At 37.9% G+C, this 19,554-nt stretch overlaps 1 protein-coding gene across 1 annotated transcript; it reads right to left on the bottom strand.

Annotated features, from left to right (window-relative positions):
- Positions 1-3,043: 3,043 nt before the first annotated feature.
- Positions 3,044-15,528, bottom strand: LOC139741984 (cholesterol 24-hydroxylase-like). The gene is made up of 13 exons (XM_071652549.1): positions 15,371-15,528; positions 14,468-14,545; positions 12,602-12,683; positions 11,901-12,061; positions 11,189-11,327; positions 10,561-10,674; positions 9,667-9,901; positions 8,097-8,169; positions 6,832-6,916; positions 5,802-5,915; positions 4,795-4,874; positions 3,774-3,846; positions 3,044-3,184 (listed from the first exon to the last, which is right to left on the bottom strand). The coding sequence occupies exons 1-13, from the start codon at positions 15,526-15,528 to the stop codon at positions 3,044-3,046; spliced, it is 1,533 nt and encodes a 510-aa protein (XP_071508650.1).
- Positions 15,529-19,554: the final 4,026 nt, after the last annotated feature.

Here is a 19,554-nt window from a genome sequence, read left to right as displayed (position 1 = left end):
AGGGAGGAAATGCTCAGGTGCTCAACAAATTAATGTCAATCTAGATGGTACCCGCATTGAAAGGAAAACATGTACAAAGTTCCTTGGCGTATATATTAATGATAAACTTAATTGGAGTGACCATGTGAATCATATCGCTACACCGATATCCCGCAATATTGGTATATTATATAAAGTAAAAAGTTTTGTTTCTGACAAAGTGCTTTTGATGTTATATGATACTCTTATCTTACCTTATATTTCGTATTGTAATATTCTGTGGGCAACGTCAAAGAGTTTGACAGATAATATCCTTTTGTCGCAAAAGAAAGCTGTTCGCATATGTACAGGGTCTGGTTTCCTATAGAACATGCAGACCCATTGTTCTTGAAATTAAAATGTTTAAAAGTAGATGATATACATTTCCTACAGACTGCCCTCTTCATGTTTCGTTCTAAGCAAGACCTTCTGCCTGTCTCTTTTTCGACAATGTTTCAACTTAACAGTGCAGTTCACTCGTATCCCACGAGACAAGCATCAGATATACATTTAGTGAACCCTGGTACTGCACTAGCCTATAAATCAGTCAGACATAGCGGTCCTGATGTCTGGAATGCTCTACCTCAGCATGTTCGTAATTTACAAAAAATAGTTACTTTCAAAAGGTCGATCAAACATATTCTATCATCAGCTTCACGCTGAACTCCTGGATACTATTAACTATTAAACTTGCTGTGATCATATATTTCCCTGAAATCGACATTTGAATGGGATTTATGAGAAATTTAATCAATTTAATCAGTATAATTTGCTTATAATGACTTGACACTTTAATTTTTTTCTTGCTCTCTCTTGTCAATGTCCGACAGGACAAATAGGCACCGCACATGCATTTCTTCTTTCCCCCCTCATGTTCCCATCCTCTCTTTGTAAATACCACCCCCCCCCCCCAACTCCTATCAAGTATCATTAAAGTAATTAAACTATTTGCAAGCATATAGATTGTGTGCGCGGGGGTTGCAACGATTTTCAAGCTTTAAGCTTATGTTGCAATTCCTTTGCGTGTTCGTTACCTTGAATAATGTAGCTCTCTTAGTGGAGTTGTATACTATCCTGTAACTGCTTCTTATCAATGTACAGTATACTTATTGTATATATTCTGTCTTGGCTATATGAGATGTACTTGCATACATTTGTATGCATTCCTATTTTGTGAACACGCATGAAATCTTGAATAAATAAATAAATGAATAAATAAATAAACTGTTGGTGAGTACAGCGTGAACTTCGTTCCAGTTTTGTTTTTGATATATCTGGCAGATTTGCTCAAGCAGTATCAACCCTCCTCGCAACCTTCGCTCACGCACCCAAGCGCTCTTCACACACCCAGAACCAACACGTCATATTACACGGGGGCAGATCTTTTGCAGTTGCTGGACCTAATCTTTGAAACAATCTCCCACAAAACATTCGACGACGATCGACGTACACACAATTTTGCAAATTTCAAAACCAGTCTTAAAACTCACCTCTTTCGTCTTCCTTGAATAAGATAAACATTCATTACCCCTTTTGTTACATATTGTATTTATTATGTTGATTGCTATATTTGTTAGTCATTGGTTTGTATGCTGGAGATTTTTGTCTTTATTGCACAGCGCATAGAGAAGTATGTGCTTATTATGCGCTTTATAAATGTAGTATATATATATACATATATATATATATATATATATATATATAATATATATATATATATGATATATATATGTATGATATATATACATATATATATATATATATATATATATATATATATATATATATATATATATAATACACACACACATGGTTGGACATTCAATAGTTGACCACCTGTGATTGAGTATAATTACAGTTTGCAACTTCCTTTATTCATATTTTGATAAAAAGAAACATCATTGAATTTCAAGATTGTCATAGCTGTAATGATTTCGTGCGATTTCATTCAATTTGTCTGTAGCTTGATTTGATACAGGAATATTCTATCCACTCCGAGAAAAATGTATAATACATACCCCTAAAAGTTTTTGACATGAGAATACAGAATATCTTCATGATACATATTTCTTGTAAGTTGTACATCTTTGCTTCATGATAAGTGAAACAAAATCTTCTCGTATATTCTGTACATGTAATTATCACGTTTCATCCGAATCTTCTGACGCATCCCATAATTCCTCATTTTGCAATATTACATGACACTAATTGTATTCTTTTAATCAAGGCAACTGAGGAAAGTGCAACGGGATCAAGGAATAGTCTCAACAATATATCATAAGCACACACGTTAGCTTATAAAAATACACTTGATTATCCATTTGTGAGAGTTATCATATCAATCACACAAGATACAATCTACAGGAGGAATATGTTAAATACACATGAAAAGCTTGAGTTGGAACAGAACGTCTGAAAAAACAATTTAAGTTCTGAAGGATTGTGCCCGCGAATCATGATTCTTGACGATTTCTAAAATTATGATTTATATACACATAGGGACAAAGAAATTAATCATGCATATACATTATGTAAATCACACTAGGTAAAAAAAAAAAACGGTGTTTTTTTCTACATACGTACACATAATACATAAATATCATATTTTCAGTAAAGTCATAACTTATGTTGGCACGGTAATGAACCCTGGTCTCTATAAACACTACATGAAAGACACAAGTACAATCATTATTTAAAGATAGTTAATCAATATAATGCTGTTCCCTATTAATAGCGCCTTTAACTCTTTACCACGAGTCATCTGTGTGCCAGTATTCTGAAGCAACAGGTGGATTATTCTGCCTCATAGCACTTACTTGGCAACAAGATGCGAAAAGCTGGTTTGTTTGCCTGCTTGCTTGCTTGCTTGATTTCCATTTTTCTATATAATAGATCTTCTCGGACTAGATTTTACTTATGTACTATACAGTTTGAGAGTTTGTAATATGAATATGCTAAAAAAATAGGTCAAGGTAATATCGGCTTAGAATGTTGAACATAGAGTGTGAAATTCGGGCACACGTGGTCAGTGCCGTAGCGAGATGTAATTCTTGCAACCATCGACAGGTCGGATGGTGACAGCATACGCCAAGTCCCAACTCTGACCCGGAACTAGTTCGAATCTGAACATCCGGAGGATCTTGGCCATGATGATGCGCGCTTCGATCTTCAGTGAAACAAAGAAAGAAAGAAAGAAAGAAAGAAAGAATGAATGAATGAATGAATGAATGAAAGACAGAAAGAAAGAACGAAAGAAAGAAAGGGGGAGGGATAGAAGGAGAAGGGATGGGATAGAGGTAGAACAAAAAGGAAACGACTGCGTGATTATCACTAGATCTTAATAACATAATAAATCGATTGCGACCCAATTATGCCAATCAAGCAATTTCACAATTTACCAGCGATTATTGACTTAGAAACTGAAATATAAAAAGGATGAACCAATAATTATAAGGATACTAAAACGTTAGAAAAAAACAAGAAGAAATAAACAAGGCGAAGACATGTTGCTGCTTTGATGAGGATTTCACCATAAATAGAAGATTTATAAAGGACAAAAAGTTACATACCTCTCCGAGAAACCTTTGCTTTTTAAATGCAATTGCAATGTCATTTACTTATTACAACAATGTGTGCATAACGCGTACCAACCCGGAATAGCGGAAAAGATTAGAAAAAACAACAACAAACAAACAAACAAACAAACAAACAAACAAACAAACAAACAAACAAACAAACAATGAGGTCATACTTACCAGAGCAAAGTTCTGACCGATGCATGTTCTCTGACCATATCCGAACGGGAAGAAAACACAGGGCGAAGGCGTTCTACAGAAAAAGAAAATAAAAAGAGGAACAACAGATTCCAAAATCTTCTGCTTAAAGAGCCAGGGAAGTGTTGAATAAAATATAAGCATTCCACATGCTCCTGAATAGTTTACGTTAGGGGGGGGGGAATTCTTTCTTGAGGCTCAGCAATCACAACAACTGAGAAGGAAGTTATATCCGCAGCATTATCAATAACTAAATCTATGGCTAAGACGCAATTACTTGTATCTTACTAATATCTTTCTCTGGAAAATTAGCAATTATTACAAACTACCATAATATAATGGTATATCTTAAGTAGTAAGATTGACATAATACATAATATACATGCCAATTTGGCGGGTGGAAATGACCACATGATATTTGAATGGAAGAAAGACCATTCTCTAAATGTCTTTTTTCTTCCTATTCCGACTCCTGCGGACAAACATCTACTTGTAACCAGGGAGGTGGAAGAGTCTCCACCTCCCTGTTGTAACCATCTAGTTTCTCTCGAAATGCATTATCATAATGAATTGTTACAGAAAGTTTTGAAATCACACCGTTTCAGAGGAACGATTTTGTTTACAGAATGAAGAGTGTCAAACTGCCATAGTATGCAATATGCATCATACACTGTACACAAAGTTTGTTTCTTTTTTTACACTATAGTTTGAAGAGTTATATATGAAATGAGGGAAAACGTTTTTAGGAGAGCTGGTATCTCAATCTGACTTTCTGGGGACATCAATATTGTAATTGACTGAGCTGCAAGAGGTGTGAATAATTACCGATGAATTAAGGAGCGGCGACATTATTTTGTATTGAATCCATTTTCGAGTGTGAGGACATTAAATCACAGTCTCATCTTCGCTGTATATTTTACTCAAAAAGGATCATTCGAATATGGTGCTGCATATATCTGCTCAATCTGAACGAGAACTGACACAATTTTCTCGAATGAAATACCTCTGGTCAAAGCGCTCAGGACGAAATGCTTCCGGGTCATCGAAATACTGTGGCATACGCCCCATGGCAAACGGACTCAGCTGCACCAATAGCAGAAAGAAAAAGACCACATTTGATATCGACCATGATCCATGTAGTTTAGGCAGTAATAATGGTAACGGAACGATTTTGCAAGGAATAACTATACCAGGGCTACACGAAAAGTCTGAATTTTCATTATTAAGAAGTTTGCCCAGAGGACACACAAAGGCCACAGGACGGCTATACACGATGTCGTATTAAAAGTGCGATGGTCTTACGAAGGGCAAAATGGACTCCTAGATTCAATCCAAACATGAATCTTTTCACGTTCTTCGGATGATTATTTGGCATGCCAGACACTTCCCCCATCGCTCACAAAGTTGCTCTACCGGAGATTGTGGAGCTCTATTGGTGACTGTTATAGTACGATGCTGGCATAAGATGCCCTTCCGAATGGCCCGAATTTTATACGATAAGAGCCAAATTTGAACAGTGTGACACATGCATAATCAAGGACCTCACAATATAGAATACATGCATATAATAGAGAGATTGTGGTCAGCATGGCATGATACTGTCTTTCCTTGTTATCTATTCGATTGACCCATAACAAAGTGATGATTATACCTCCCGCAGTGGTCTATTCAGTTAAGTCATTTTACTCGTGTCATTATTGCCTTAGAATTCAGCTACCATGTAAATAGGGGCATTGTGGGTACAGACGTCATGTCCAGATGTCTGTCTAAGGATGTCACCACCAGGCAGGGGTTTGAATCTAGGACCTTGTGTTTTAAAGTCCCAGAGCCTCATGCTCGACACAAAATGTTCCCCGTAATGTCACGTCTAATCGTTGCATGGAGTCAAAAGGAAAAGGTGATAAGCTATTAACCCTATCTACCAGTGGCAACCTGATTGAACACGATTTCAATACCTGGTGGGTCTCAGGGGGTTAATAGGGAAGACACCCTTGTACCCCACAAACTTACATTAACTTGACTCCCTTTAGGAATGACTATGCCAGAACTTGCTCTAACGTCACATCCGGCCACGCGCGTCACTATTGAAGCAGGAGCGTATAACCTAAGAGCTTCCTTCAAAACCTGGGAACGGACGGCAAAACAAAACAAAAACAATGACGATGACCATGCAGCCTGAAAAGCAATCAGTAATCTGACCAACTGAAAAAACAACCAGAATTCCATAGTTTAAAGTCCTGGCGTTCAATGAACTCGGCAGTCCCTATTTGTGTGAGACAAAGACAAGCAAATTATAGAATCATTGCAGTGAGTGGATTTCTCTTCTCTTTAAAGATTCGAAATTCATGTCACCCAATTCAGGTATGCATATAAGCATACGAATCTATATACGCACATTTACTGAATATACGGAATGAAACGCCTCTGATTCTGAGTTCTTTTTTTTTTTTTTTACGTACAAATAATATTGTATGCACGTAAAATCTTTTAATGCATAATGTTAATTTACTAAGAGAGAAAAAAATAATAATTATAACCTTAAATCAAGACATTCTGGACCAGACCTGCGAAGAGATTAAAAAACGACATGCTCATTACAGTCTGTCAGTGAGAGATCTCGTTCACAGGAAATTGTTCTAGGTCGAGAAGACCTTTAATCATTGCTAGCATAGACTCACAAACGATTCTACACCGCGGTGAAAATACGTGCGCTATGTAATACGAGTATTTTTGTACTTTTGTTTATAATTTTCCGTAATATTATGTAGCGTGATTTCAGTTGCTATACGAAAGATCAGTATAGGAATTTTATCACGAGCAGGTAATTGTTGTCTGCGGATGATGTGATGCGTCGTGGGCCTACACAGAAAAAGCTGCAATTATAGCATGAACTATTTTTGGAGTCCGTAAACACACGCTTTTAGCATGGTTCTGCAAACGAGGACATTACATCTTAAGGAATAAACATGAAATGGCTTCAAGTTCGTATAAATGAAGCTTTACAGTATCCTTTTGTTGTTGTTGCTGTTGTTATCCTTACCATAGATAGGTAGTCCAACTTGCTCATATCCTGAAAACTGACGAACATTTGACTGCCAAGCTTCTCCTCAAGTTCCTCTTCTACCCTAGATAGAGGGCGCAATTTCATGATTTGTGCAAAGCTCAGTCAATAATGAAATGAGAGCAATTAATGGATGCTTCTCTTTAATAGTATAAACCGATGGGCCATTTTAGTCACCTGGTCTAGTATGCAAGTATATTTGTTAAAGCATGAATTCCGTAAATTGTTACGTTGGGCAACCTTATGCGTTATGTCGCTTTAACAACGAGCAAAGTGCCTAACCAACTGAGATAAAAAAGACATCAAATTATGGACGGAAGAGGCGAGTAATCCTCCCTTTTTCCTCTGTCTCTCTCGGCGGCACTTACAGGTTTATGTAATATGACATAATTATACAAACATTCAAGGAAATAATTTAAAAGTAATCTACTCAAACTTACGCTATATTCTTGTTAAAGATCGCGGTTGATATAATCTTGTCAATTGTTTAATCTACGAACGCATTTCGTTTGTATGTTTTGTATGCCTGCATGTTTTCCTGCGTTTCATTACAGGTAGTTTCAATGTTTAGGAGTAAGAATCAGGGACAAAATCGGGCGAAAATGAGAGATTGGTTTTTCTTAGCTCAGTTTTGAAACGAAAAACAATGATCTATGCGGATCATCTGCTAACTATAATGTACTCAGAGTATATACCGTCTAGTTCACTATTTTAATTCGCTGTATTCAACGAACTTTGATAAGTAAGGTCATGAAACCTTCATTGAGTTGCGATGCCGCAGAACCCCAAAGGAACATCAACAAAATGACTTCAGCGAAATTTACAACAGGACGGCACTTATCAGCAGATAGAGATAAGCTCGTCTACACTTACCTTCATATTATCAAATATAAGTGCAATGTAACTATCTATCGATCTACTTAGGAACGCATACAAGAAAATAACATAAAATTCTCCGTTCACTTATCCGCTAAAATGATAATAATATGTGTGTCACATGTTTCAGATAACAGCGTGTGAATTGATCGTGACTTGATGAATTACATAAGACGGATCAGCTATATCATTCTTTTCCTGGCATTCATACTGACTAGGCCATCAGCGACTCCCCATAAATGATAATTCTGATACTACCAGTCTCTTTAGAAATACACTTTTGTAATGGTTATTGAGTCGATGCCTTGATTATGAACATGGAAGAGTTTTTTAGCAAAGATGTCAAATTGATGAGAACTTCGACTTACTTTGCGAGAACATCCGGGTGTTTCCCGAGCATTTCTAGAGTAAACGACATCAGGTTACTCGTTGTCTCTTGCCCTAAGGAGTAACGAGAAAGAAAAGAAAAAAAAAAGAAAGGAAGAAAGGAGATATAGAAGAATATGAGTGAACAAATAAATTCAGCGCCTTAAAGGACGTAATATTATCATGAGTCATCGCCAGTAAATAGAACGAAGATTAACCGCGTTCACGGTCTAGTCACTAAACTCCGTGTGAGTCTACTAAAAAAAAATTAAAAAAAATAAAAAAAAATATGTCGGCGTATTCGTATACCGTGACAATGACACAAAACGTGAAAAGTCTAAAAGAAACTTGTTTTGGTGATTATTTGACTTTTCATTGTGTCTTTTGGTTCATTTCCAATTCCAACTCATGCACGTGTATTAATATCTGTTATAGATATAATTGTGAGTGAGCAAAGACCAAGATTGTGTCTCGTCCAAATTGAGTCGATTTGGGAAGGGGCAAAAATGTGGGAAGGCATACGCGTGACGGTGTACTGGTGATACATTGTACAGTTAAAGGCGACAAGAGTTAATTTTGCCAGTTTCATAAGCAAAATTGCATCCATTGTATAACAAATGATGATAATCAATTACAAGAGGGAGAGGGAGTTCGAAGAAATGTCATGATGTGAATTGCAAAGACAAATGTTTCACCCAAGGTTGGTTTTAATTTGAGTAAAGGTTGCTAAGTGGTTTTTTCTCTCTCTACCTCTCTCTCTCTAAAAAAAAAACAAAAAACAAAACAAAAAAACAAAAACCTACAGGTAAGGCATTGGAGTTTCTTTGAAGTATGATTGGTAGTACTGTCTGATTTGTGTTGAGAGTCGAAGTGCCGTTCTGTTGGCAAAGATTTCTTTCAGAGTTGTCGTCGGCTATTCTGTCAAAAGAAATACTTGAATATTTTTTTTGTTGTGCGTGAAGAAAATCCTCATCGATTTCATTCTCTCCTTACGAGAATGATCATAAAACGTGTACAACAGAAGCACAGCGAAATATCTTAGCACCAGCAGAAGGTCGTTTAAAAAACTCGACCACGACGAGTAGTTTGTCTTACTCCCTCTACGTTGCTCAACTAGCAGTTGTTCGTATCGACGCAATCGTGGACGCCCAATTTGCCCTGTCTGTGACGGCCACTGTAAAGTGCTGGACGGATGGAAGTCAGGTATTAGGTTAGCGACTGAAACTAGATGAGTCAAACAATCTGTGATTTTTTTCCCCCAGAAGAAGCTTGACCAAAAGAATACTATCAGTCATACTGTATACGGAATACTTGCAGGGCGCCCTCTTGCTAATAACCCTTTATGTGCCAGGTACTTTGAGCATTGTGTACGATAGTGTGGGTTTTCTGTGCCAATTGGCACTCAAAAAGAGCAAAGCATCAAACAGTTTTTCATAAGAAGTTTGAAATGTCAAGGCATAAGCATGGCGTTCAGACTGAGGTTCTTCAAGACAGCATTCTAACCACCTCCCCCTCCCCGATAAACACATTGACAAAAACCAAAAGCTTAAGATATACTGCCTCGAAACTCACCCGCGATGAAGAAGGTGACGAATTCGTCCAGTATCTGCTCCATGCCGAACTCCTTGTCCCCGGTGAGGTTCTGGGAGGCGTCCAGGATAGACGTGAGCATGTCCGTCGGGAGATGTTCCCCGCGAGCCTTGGCCTCCAGCCGGGCGAGGATGCAGTCTCGACCGGTGCGTCGCAGCAGCTCGCAAGCTTCTTTCACCTCCCGGTGTAACTGCCGATGTTTCTTTGTCAAACCGTACTGGGCGTGGTCGGATGGAAAGGGGAGAGAAAGGGGCGAGGGGTGCAGAGAGAGAGAGGGGGGGGAGGAGATGGGGAGGAAGAGAGCAGAAAAGAAAGAGAAAAAATTGGGAGAGTTAGAGCGAGAGAATGGGAGTATGATTGCAACATAAATACATAAACGACATATTATAAAAGATTATACGTGGTTAAGGAGAAGGAGAGGTATAGAGTATGTGGTTTTTTTGTGTGCGCGAGTTACAGTCGTGCAGAAAAAAAAAACAAAGAGAGAGAAAAAAAATGTAGAAGAATCGAGGAGGTGAAGCACGGAAGATCAAAGTGGAAACATACAGGGTGAAGACGCAAAGGGTTAAATGAGATTCAAAAAGTTTCATAATCAGTTTGAGTATTGCATTTCTTTCCTCATCATTGATTATATCAACTTTCTCCATTTTTTCTTTGTTAGAGACTGCTATAACCATATATTCACAAAACCACTACCAGCTCCAACTCAAGACTCGAGGAGTACTAAATAATGCATTTCAGATGCATACTGAAATAAAAAAACCCAAACAAACCAATGCTTCCAAACAAAGTTGGGCATAGCTATATAGGAGGAAATCTGTTGAACAAGAATAAATCCCATAAGAAAGGCGCGTGGCAACAGGGAGTATTTTGTACCTTCATCCATGGGTTGTTGATGGTGTCCATGACTGCGTTCAGACACGTCATAATCGCCCTGGGGAACGGGACGTCCGGATCGTCCAGTGCGTTTAGTTCCAGGTTAAAGGTCACCTTTTGATTGAGGGGAAATGATTATAAGTGAATACGTTGCAATAAAACTTGGCCTGGAGATATCTTTGTTGCAGCTTTGTTTTCCTTTTTGTTTTCAACAGATTTTGCTACGGCGTGCCGTTGCTTCTTCCTTTTTCTCACGTACGATCGTCTGTGAGTTCGTACAACACAAACGACGAATATGCCGCAGCTAGAACACATACTTCGCCTCTTATTTCTACTTCGAAGATACGATGGCTTTTTCACCACCAGTACTGTTACAGCCAAAATATGGCAATACAAATACAGTGTAGTGAGGACAAAATGGCTACGAAGACTTTGCAAAACTATCAAACCAAGATTCTTTGACCTCGTCAAATACAACGGAAATAACGGTGCTAATGATAATACAAAGAGTAGAAGAACAACTTATTTCAATGATAACAAGGTAGAAGAAATGATATCCTCGTAACATTGATCATCTTTATCATAATCAAAATGACGAGGTCATTGGTGAACTCGACGTCCAACCGACCTTGGCAATGATGTCGAGACTAATGTTGTTAAAGGCGTCGTACATGGAGACCTCCTGGAGACCGTCAGCCTTCTTCATGAGGTGGTCGACGAGGTGATCGGCGCTCTGGTTGAACACGTCGACGAGATCCATCAGGTATCTAAGGAATTACATGAACGAGTGAAAACAAACACGTTTCAACACTGTCCTTACAGGTGGGTATATTTTTGTTTGAACAAGTCATTGATTCAGCAAACTTTCAACTACGAAATAAGAATATCTTTGGCAGTGGCTTACATTGTCAAGTTCTTACTTTATCGTCACTAGGAAATTTCAATACTAGTAGGCCTACACTGAAGTAAAAGAATATATGATTCCTAAAGCATCGCGGAACCATAAGGTGACATCAGCACATTGATATAATTTACGTATACTTGGACATGATTTTCTTTTTGATGAAACCTGCCTCATAATCATGTTTACACACACGAATGTACGCAGAAATATGTGATTTATAGACATATGAATATAAGAATATATACATTATACAGTATTTATTTATACTTTTTATAGACATACAAGCCGACAGCTGAAAAGCATAGAGCAACGTTCGCCTCAAACTTTGCTTTCTTCCAATATATATATTATTATATACACATATATACCTAGTTAAACATACGTATAAAGCAACAGATATGCTTCAATCTTTGTTGACAAGGCAACACAGACTTGCCTGCGATGGAAAGCAGGATTTAGCATGGAGCGATGGACCTTCCAGCGGGAGTGGTCGGCCTCGGTGATCAGTCCGTTGCCCATGAAGCGGTGACCGAGCACCGTGCCCATGATACCATACGGCCGATGAGGCTTCCAGTGTATGCTCCGACCAAGCATCTCCTGAAAATATCGGAATTTGTGATAAACAACAATTGATTCCAATATGAATGATATCAAAATGAAACTAAAATGTACTTTACATGAAATCACAAGGGTTTTAGCACATACGGACATATTATCGCCATTTGTATGTGTGATGTATTATGTCTGTTTATATAAGTATGCCCGCCCATCAAATGTAATATTTACAGTTCATTGAATGATTTATACTTCATTGAATGAAAGGTTGGTAAGCAATGTCTATCCCCGGTGGAGTACTCTTACAATTCAACAGAATTCGTCTTCGAAATTCATCAACGCTGCTGTGTCGACACTGACTTGTCTCCTTCGTCTATATCATAATCCAGTATTTAGAGCCTTCTTCCAGTAACATGTAATGTTAAGTTCAGCATGCAGAGAAATAGTGTCTCTTTTTTAATTTTCTCCATTGTAGGCGTACTGATTTGCGTGTGTAAGGAGGCATTATGATTATGCATGTATGTATGTCTTCATAAATCCTGTCTTTCTCTGCATGACTTTTAAAGACGAGAATTTCGTTACCTTGACAACATCAGGGTCCAAACCTGCGATGATATACCGATGGAGAAGCGAGTATTTGAAGACTGTTCCGTATTCGCTCTGCCTGTGGGTAACGTTCATAAGAGAAAGTAAAATATAGAGATTGAGAAAAATATCGTGAAGAAACATGTATATTATTTCTTTAAACCCCTGTCTGTTTGCTCCATGCACAGTTAGCCACGTCTTGCTGAAAATAATCGTCGATGACATGCATAACATGATTTGGCATACAGAGGTGCATGGGACTCAGTGGATAAGGCGAGGGATTATCACCCACAATGTCCATAGTTCGAGCCCCCTGCATGGCTGCTGCCCTTTGTGCCCCGTGTTATATGCAAGGCACGTTATCCTCATTTCCTATAGTCGTTCGGAGGGATTTTATAGGTCGTAGGGCCTATATACTTTTGCAAATCCCTTTTCTTGTCACCAAATTTTGCACGGTTAAAAAGTAATGTGTCCCAACATTGTGTATGGAATCTTACGGCAATACACCTCGGAGTTTTTAAAACAGAAATGAAAAACTAACTCATGCCACTCGAGTATATGATCCGTTTTATCAGAATAAAATTCACTGGAAATCTACAGTATTGCTTTACCCCTCCGTCACGAAGAAAGTGTACAGTTTTATTATTTTGAGGAAAGGTCTAAATTTTTATACCTACATATCTGCGATACACCTGCTTATGACGAGAATCCAATTTCAGAGTTGCAAAATGAACACACGAAATTCAAAGCACTTGGTCCCGGCCTTGATTTCTTGTTCACATGCATCAAGGAGCTTCGAAGCTCCTTGCATGCATTCATTGTTTCCTCAGTGGTCACGTAAAATGCAAGCCAAATCAATATTCAGTATTTTGATAGAAAGGGACTGATTGCTTTATTCAATCGATTTATCCATTGATTGAATTAGTGGCTGATTGATGTCCGTTCAAATGTTGAGGTATGCAACAAATTGATATTGTACGTGAGGTTGTGTAAATAATGATAATAAAGATGATGATAATAATAATAATAATAATAACAACAATAATAATAATGATAATGATAATAATAATGATAATAATCATAATGGAAAATCTCAATTTTAATGTATTTTCTCGCGACAAAGAGCAAGTCCACCATACTCTAAATTCGTTGGATTAAAAAGTTATCTATAATAGTCTAATAGTAATAGACCATGAGGAGGGACAAATCCAAATAAGATTATTAATTTCAAATCTAATGGATTCAATTTCTAAATCAATTAGACTAAGAATCGTAATCTTATGTGGATTTGTCCCTCCTCATGGTCTTATTACATTACTTTTTAATCCAACAATTTTAGAGTGTAGAGAAACAAGTCAAAATTAGTATATCATCTAAAAACTCCTACATATTCATCATCAACTTATATACGACTATTACGAATCATAATCATAAACGCAAACAGAAGAAAACTGACCAGAGATGTCTAGGATTTATTAGTAGAAAAGTGAGCAAAAAGTGAGATTCTTATCGTATTTTCTTTGCTCACTTTTCCACTAATGAATCACAATTAAGTAAAGGTCCATGGATATGAGGTGAGATGTGTTTAGATGTATGCCGATTTATATTCTGTCATTTTGCTGCAAATCGGGTTATAAGAGAAAAATCTGAGAAACATAACCACACATGTAAGAATAAACGCACAACAAACATATAAAACATAAACAAAATTCTCGGAATAATACTACAGTTTTTTATACGTCACAATGAGCATGTTCACGTATAATGATACTCAGGAAAGGTACGCGATCAGCAAGAATAACAATGTCGCAAGTATCCTGTTAATTACATTATGAAAACCGAGAGCAAAGAGAATTTTCTTACCATTTCATCAACAGATCCAACTTTGTTTTACCCGCTTTCAAGAACTGACGAACCTCATGTAAGCTCCCATAGACCACGCTGCACGTGAACAACCACATACTTATCAATTAATTCATTAATATTAAGTTTAGAACGTGGTAATAAAATGTGAACTATTGTTCAAACGGCAACTTAGTATAGAACTTAAAGATTCAGTTTTTCAAGTTGTCATCAATTGCATTGTATGCCTGTGGTTGTAAAATGAAGGGTGTTGTCGTCTCACAACTTTCAAATTGATTGTTTTTGCTTTATGCAGATATATATTCAATTCCGTTCAATTCAATTCAAAATGATTTTAATATTCGTTAATTTTCTACTATTTATATGTCCCCCTTCAAATTGCATTACTCTTTAGCAATAACTACTCTGGAATTAAGAGGTTTGTATTTACTTGTTTTACAGTTCTGCGAAAACAGAAAGGTACCACAGTGCTATATAATGACAGTTTAAATAGAGATACATGTATATTGTATGGCGGTTTTGTACTACATTGTATATCTGTTTAAAATTTGAAACTTAATTCTGAACTCTAAAAACTCTATCATTACAATAATATAGCATCGATTTCTCCTCCTGCCAATAGTAATATTACAAGTTGTGCTGTTGTGTTGTGCTTTAACCAGGGTTGCTGGTTTGAATTTTCTACCATCCATAATTGGCTGTTTCATTTTACTCTTGATACAGGATATATAGCAAGACGATAAACACAATTGATAACGAAAACAGTTAAAGCATAAATTAATCTTAGTAAAGGTATCATTTTATATCAATGAATTATATATCTATCACATCGCAATAATGATGAACTCCTATTAGCATTGGACGGAATGTGAGGCATGGGGAATACAGAACTCGGCCACTTGCCTGGTACGCTTTGGACCTGGTATGTGCTTGTACTTCCGGTCCTGGACTTGGACGTAGGCAACGAAGGCTACGAACAGACTTGAAATCAGGGCCACTGTTGCTGCCAGGGCGTAGCCCAGGACGACGGAGGGGCTGACATCTAGCGATTGCAGCACCATTTTGAGATCGATGAAAAGCTCGCCACGATAGATCGAAGTCACAAAACGGACGAGGGGAGATCCGGCGCTGAGTGGAAAAGGCACGAAAACGGCGTGGTGTGGCTTGAATACATGTACAACCTACCCATGACTAAACAGAAATTCTCGCGTGGAGTATTAAACTCTACATGCATGTGGGCCAGTAGAGGAAAAGCAGTGCGGAGCTTCCTTTGTTTGAACATCCATTCAAGCGCGTCCGCCCTTGCTTTCATCCCATACTGCGGGTGACGCAATTGTGTTTGCTCTTTGCTGGCATCATCCCTATTTCGGGAATCACAGCTCTGCTCTAGCTTCCCTGTTCGTGGTTAAGTCGTCGAATGTACAGATTCAGTAGGTACCCATTTGCATAAGAAGGATGTCTAAGCACAACGAACAACAAATTTTAATCTTGTAGCTTCATCTCGACACATGATATATGTTTTTTCTCCCTCTCCCAGACACACACGTAGGAAGATTCCTGCTGCCTTTGTAACCAGAGAGAGAGGCACCAGACAAGACAAGGATTGACAATAGAATGGGAGGATCATCTCACTTGACAGACAGGTCTATGGAAAAGATGTCCACGGACACCTGTTTTTTGTTTTTTTCTTTTGGTCATGTGATGGGCTTTCAACAATTGCATCAACATGATAAACGATCGAAGAGCATCCTTTCTGTCGTTTTATACTGCATTTACTACAGCAAATATGTTTTTGTAATTTGTTCTCTACGATAAAGGTGGAGTAATGCTCAATCTGCAAAGGGAGAATCAGCATTTAGAAACGCTGATCCAAAACGCCGTTCAATTAAGGGAGCTTATGCTCAAATTTTCCGAGCTTTGTGCTTTGTTTAAAATCTATAAACCTCTTTTGCAGCAGGGAGGTGAGGTTTCACTGATTCTAATGAGCTGTTCAACATTTTTCAGGATTTTCGGTTTATGCTTCTTCAATAAACGTATGATATAGAGAGAATCGCTGGTCGTAAGCGCACCTTTCTGTGCGTTTTGAATAAGCGTTTTGAAACGGCGTTTATAATGCTATTAGGTGCATGTTAATTTTCACTTTCAGAATGTCTCTTCGTCTCCCTCTTGGAACGTACAATAAGTCCTGATTGCAAGTCTAATACAGGCATATCCTCTTCCACGATGTTCGTATAAGTTGTTCATAGTTGGATTTATTCACTTCATTTTTAATAGTTTTCTTAATTTCCTAAACAAGATTATGATCCTTTCATGAATCATTATGGTCAAGTTTGTCAATTGATTACGTAATATGTACTGTGGCGACCAAGCATTTCTTCTTCTTCTTCTTCTTCTTCTTCTTCTTTTGTATACTTATTATAACTGGTGGGATCAACAATACACAAGCTTCGCTTTTTTGTGTGTGTGGGTAGTCTTCAGCCATCCCCTTAATTGATTATCAATCAAAAAATATCTCACTTCTTAAATTCTCATCTACTAGGTGAGATGTACCGTATTTTTTAAGTACTTCTTGTGGCATCTCTTTCCATTGATTTTATTTACATTGTACATAATTATGTGCTTTTTGATTATTTTGGAGATGGAGAAAAATCGGGTTGAACTTGAATTTAAACTTAGTAGGCATATATTACGTTTGCACAAACATTCAGTGATATAAATGAAAAATATAAAATGTTCATATTTCATAAAGTTTTAGCTGCTGCTGAACGTACGGCATGTATACAGTGTACTGAATGACCCTCCCAATATTCAAACTGCAATTCGTTTTATGCATGGCATGAATGGGACCATTCTATTGGATAGTTTCATTCACCCACGTGGATTATTGTTAAGAAACACTAAATGAAACAGAGAATACGTCATCTGTTTAATCTCGTTTTGTTCCTTTTGAAAACTCATCGAACTTTCTGGTCATCTTGAATCAGAGATTTTAGTTGACCCATCTCAAAACAAATCGTCTTGCTCGATACGTTATGTTTAATAAGTAGTGAGCATGGTAGGTAATCATTCTAAATTGAAACACACACACACACACACATAGGCGCCGGAAGTGGGGGGGCAGGGGGGGCGGCCGCCCCCCCAATCCAAAAAGTGGGGGGGCAAAACGCATTTTTGCCCCCCCAAAAAGCCCCCCCCCAAAAAAAAAAAAATAATAATGATAATAAAATAATAATAATAAAAATAAATGAATAAACAAAGAAAATAAAATAAATAAATAAATATGTATATATGGGAATAAAAGGGAAAAAATATGGCTGCAAACGGCAGCTTTTGGACTGTAAAATGTCAAAATTTTCAAAAGCTCGCTCGCTTCGCTCGCTCGCATCCAGCAGTTGAGCCCGGTGCGCCTCCCCCTTAATTTCTAAAGCGAAAAACATAGCTACGACGGCAGTTGTTGGACTCTAGAATGTCAAAATTTTCAAGCTCGCTCGCTTCGCTCGCTCGCATTGAATCGTTATGCCATTCTCCTAATGTTGCTGACCGTAATTGCCAGTAGTTGCGCCCGATGCCCCTACCCCTTAATTTCCAAAGCGAAAGATAAATATAGCTACAAACGTGAGTTTGGGGACTGTAAAATGTCAAAATTTTCAAGCTCGCTCGCTTCGATCGCTCGCATTGAATCGTTATGCCACTCTCCTAACGTTGCTGCCAGTAATTGCCAGCAGTTGCGCCCGATGCCCCCCCCCTTAATTTCCAAAGCGAAAGATATAGCTACAAACGGGAGCTTTTGGACTGTAAAATGTCAAAATTCTCAAGCTCGCTCACTTTGCTCGCTCGCATTGAATCGTTATGCCATTCTCCTAATGTTGCTGCCAGTAATTGCCAGCAGTTGCGCCCGATGCGCCGCCCCATTAATTTCCAAAGTGAAAGATATAGCTACAAACCCCAGTTTTGGGACTGTAGAATGTCAAAATTTTCAAGCTTGCTCGCTTCGCTCGCTCGCATTGAATCGTTATGCCATTCTCCTAATGTTGCTGCCAATAATTGCCAGCAGTTGCGCCCGATGCGCCCCCATTTATTTCCAAAGCGAAATATATAGCTACAATTAAAACTCCAGTTTTGGAACTGCAGAATATAAAAATTTTAAAGCTCGCTCGCTTCGCTCGCTCGCATTTTATTGTTATGCCATTCACCTTATGTTGCTGACAGTATATAATTTGTCGATTGTTTCACACCGTCATTCCATAATCCATGTAAGGAAAACTTACAATGTCCCTCAATGACAATGATTGTTGAATGTATCACATTCCGTAATGTATTGTAGTCCCATTATTGCTCACGCACACACGCACAAGCATACAGACCGTCAAAATTACTTTATGGTTCCCCCATGTTTCGACCCACCGTACTCCACTTTATATATAAATATATATATATATATATATATATATATATATATATATATATATATATATTAGATGTGTGTGTGTGTGTGTGTGTGTGTGTGTGTGTGTGTGTCTATATTGTGTAACATATGCATGGTCTAATCTTGAGCCCCCTCCAATGTTTGCCCCCCCAATCCAAAACTGCTTCCGGCGCGCCTGCACACACACACACACACAATGTAAAAACACTTCAACATCGTAGTGTCCTCGAATTCACTTATATCGAACCTGTCGGATAATGATTAAAAAAAATGAGGAAAAGGAGTGCAATTACGTGGTCTTCTCAAGTTCAAAGTATAAGTGACGAATTCTATGACAGCGCCATGCCGCACCATGTAACATATGTAGTGCGTGCAAGTTTCTTGCTCAATATGAGCGAGGAGATGCACACACACACACACGCAATGCAAAAAAAAAAAAAAAAAAAACTTCAACATCGTTGTGTCCTCGAATTCACTTATATCGAACCTGTCGGATAATGATTAAAAAAAAATGAGGAAAAGGAGTGCAATTACGTGGTCTTCTCAAGTTCAAAGTATAAGTGACGAATTCTATGACAGCGCCATGCCGCACCTTGTAACATAATGTAGTGCGTACAAGTTTCTATACGTTTTATCTAATTTTGCTCAATATGAGGAGATG

This window comes from Diadema antillarum, unplaced genomic scaffold, assembly GCF_040938485.1.
Source record: "Diadema antillarum isolate AM-2024a unplaced genomic scaffold, OU_Dant_1.0 seq00000971_RagTag, whole genome shotgun sequence".
Classification (NCBI taxonomy): Eukaryota; Metazoa; Echinodermata; class Echinoidea; order Diadematoida; family Diadematidae; genus Diadema; species Diadema antillarum.
This window is presented reverse-complemented; position numbering and strand designations above follow the sequence as displayed.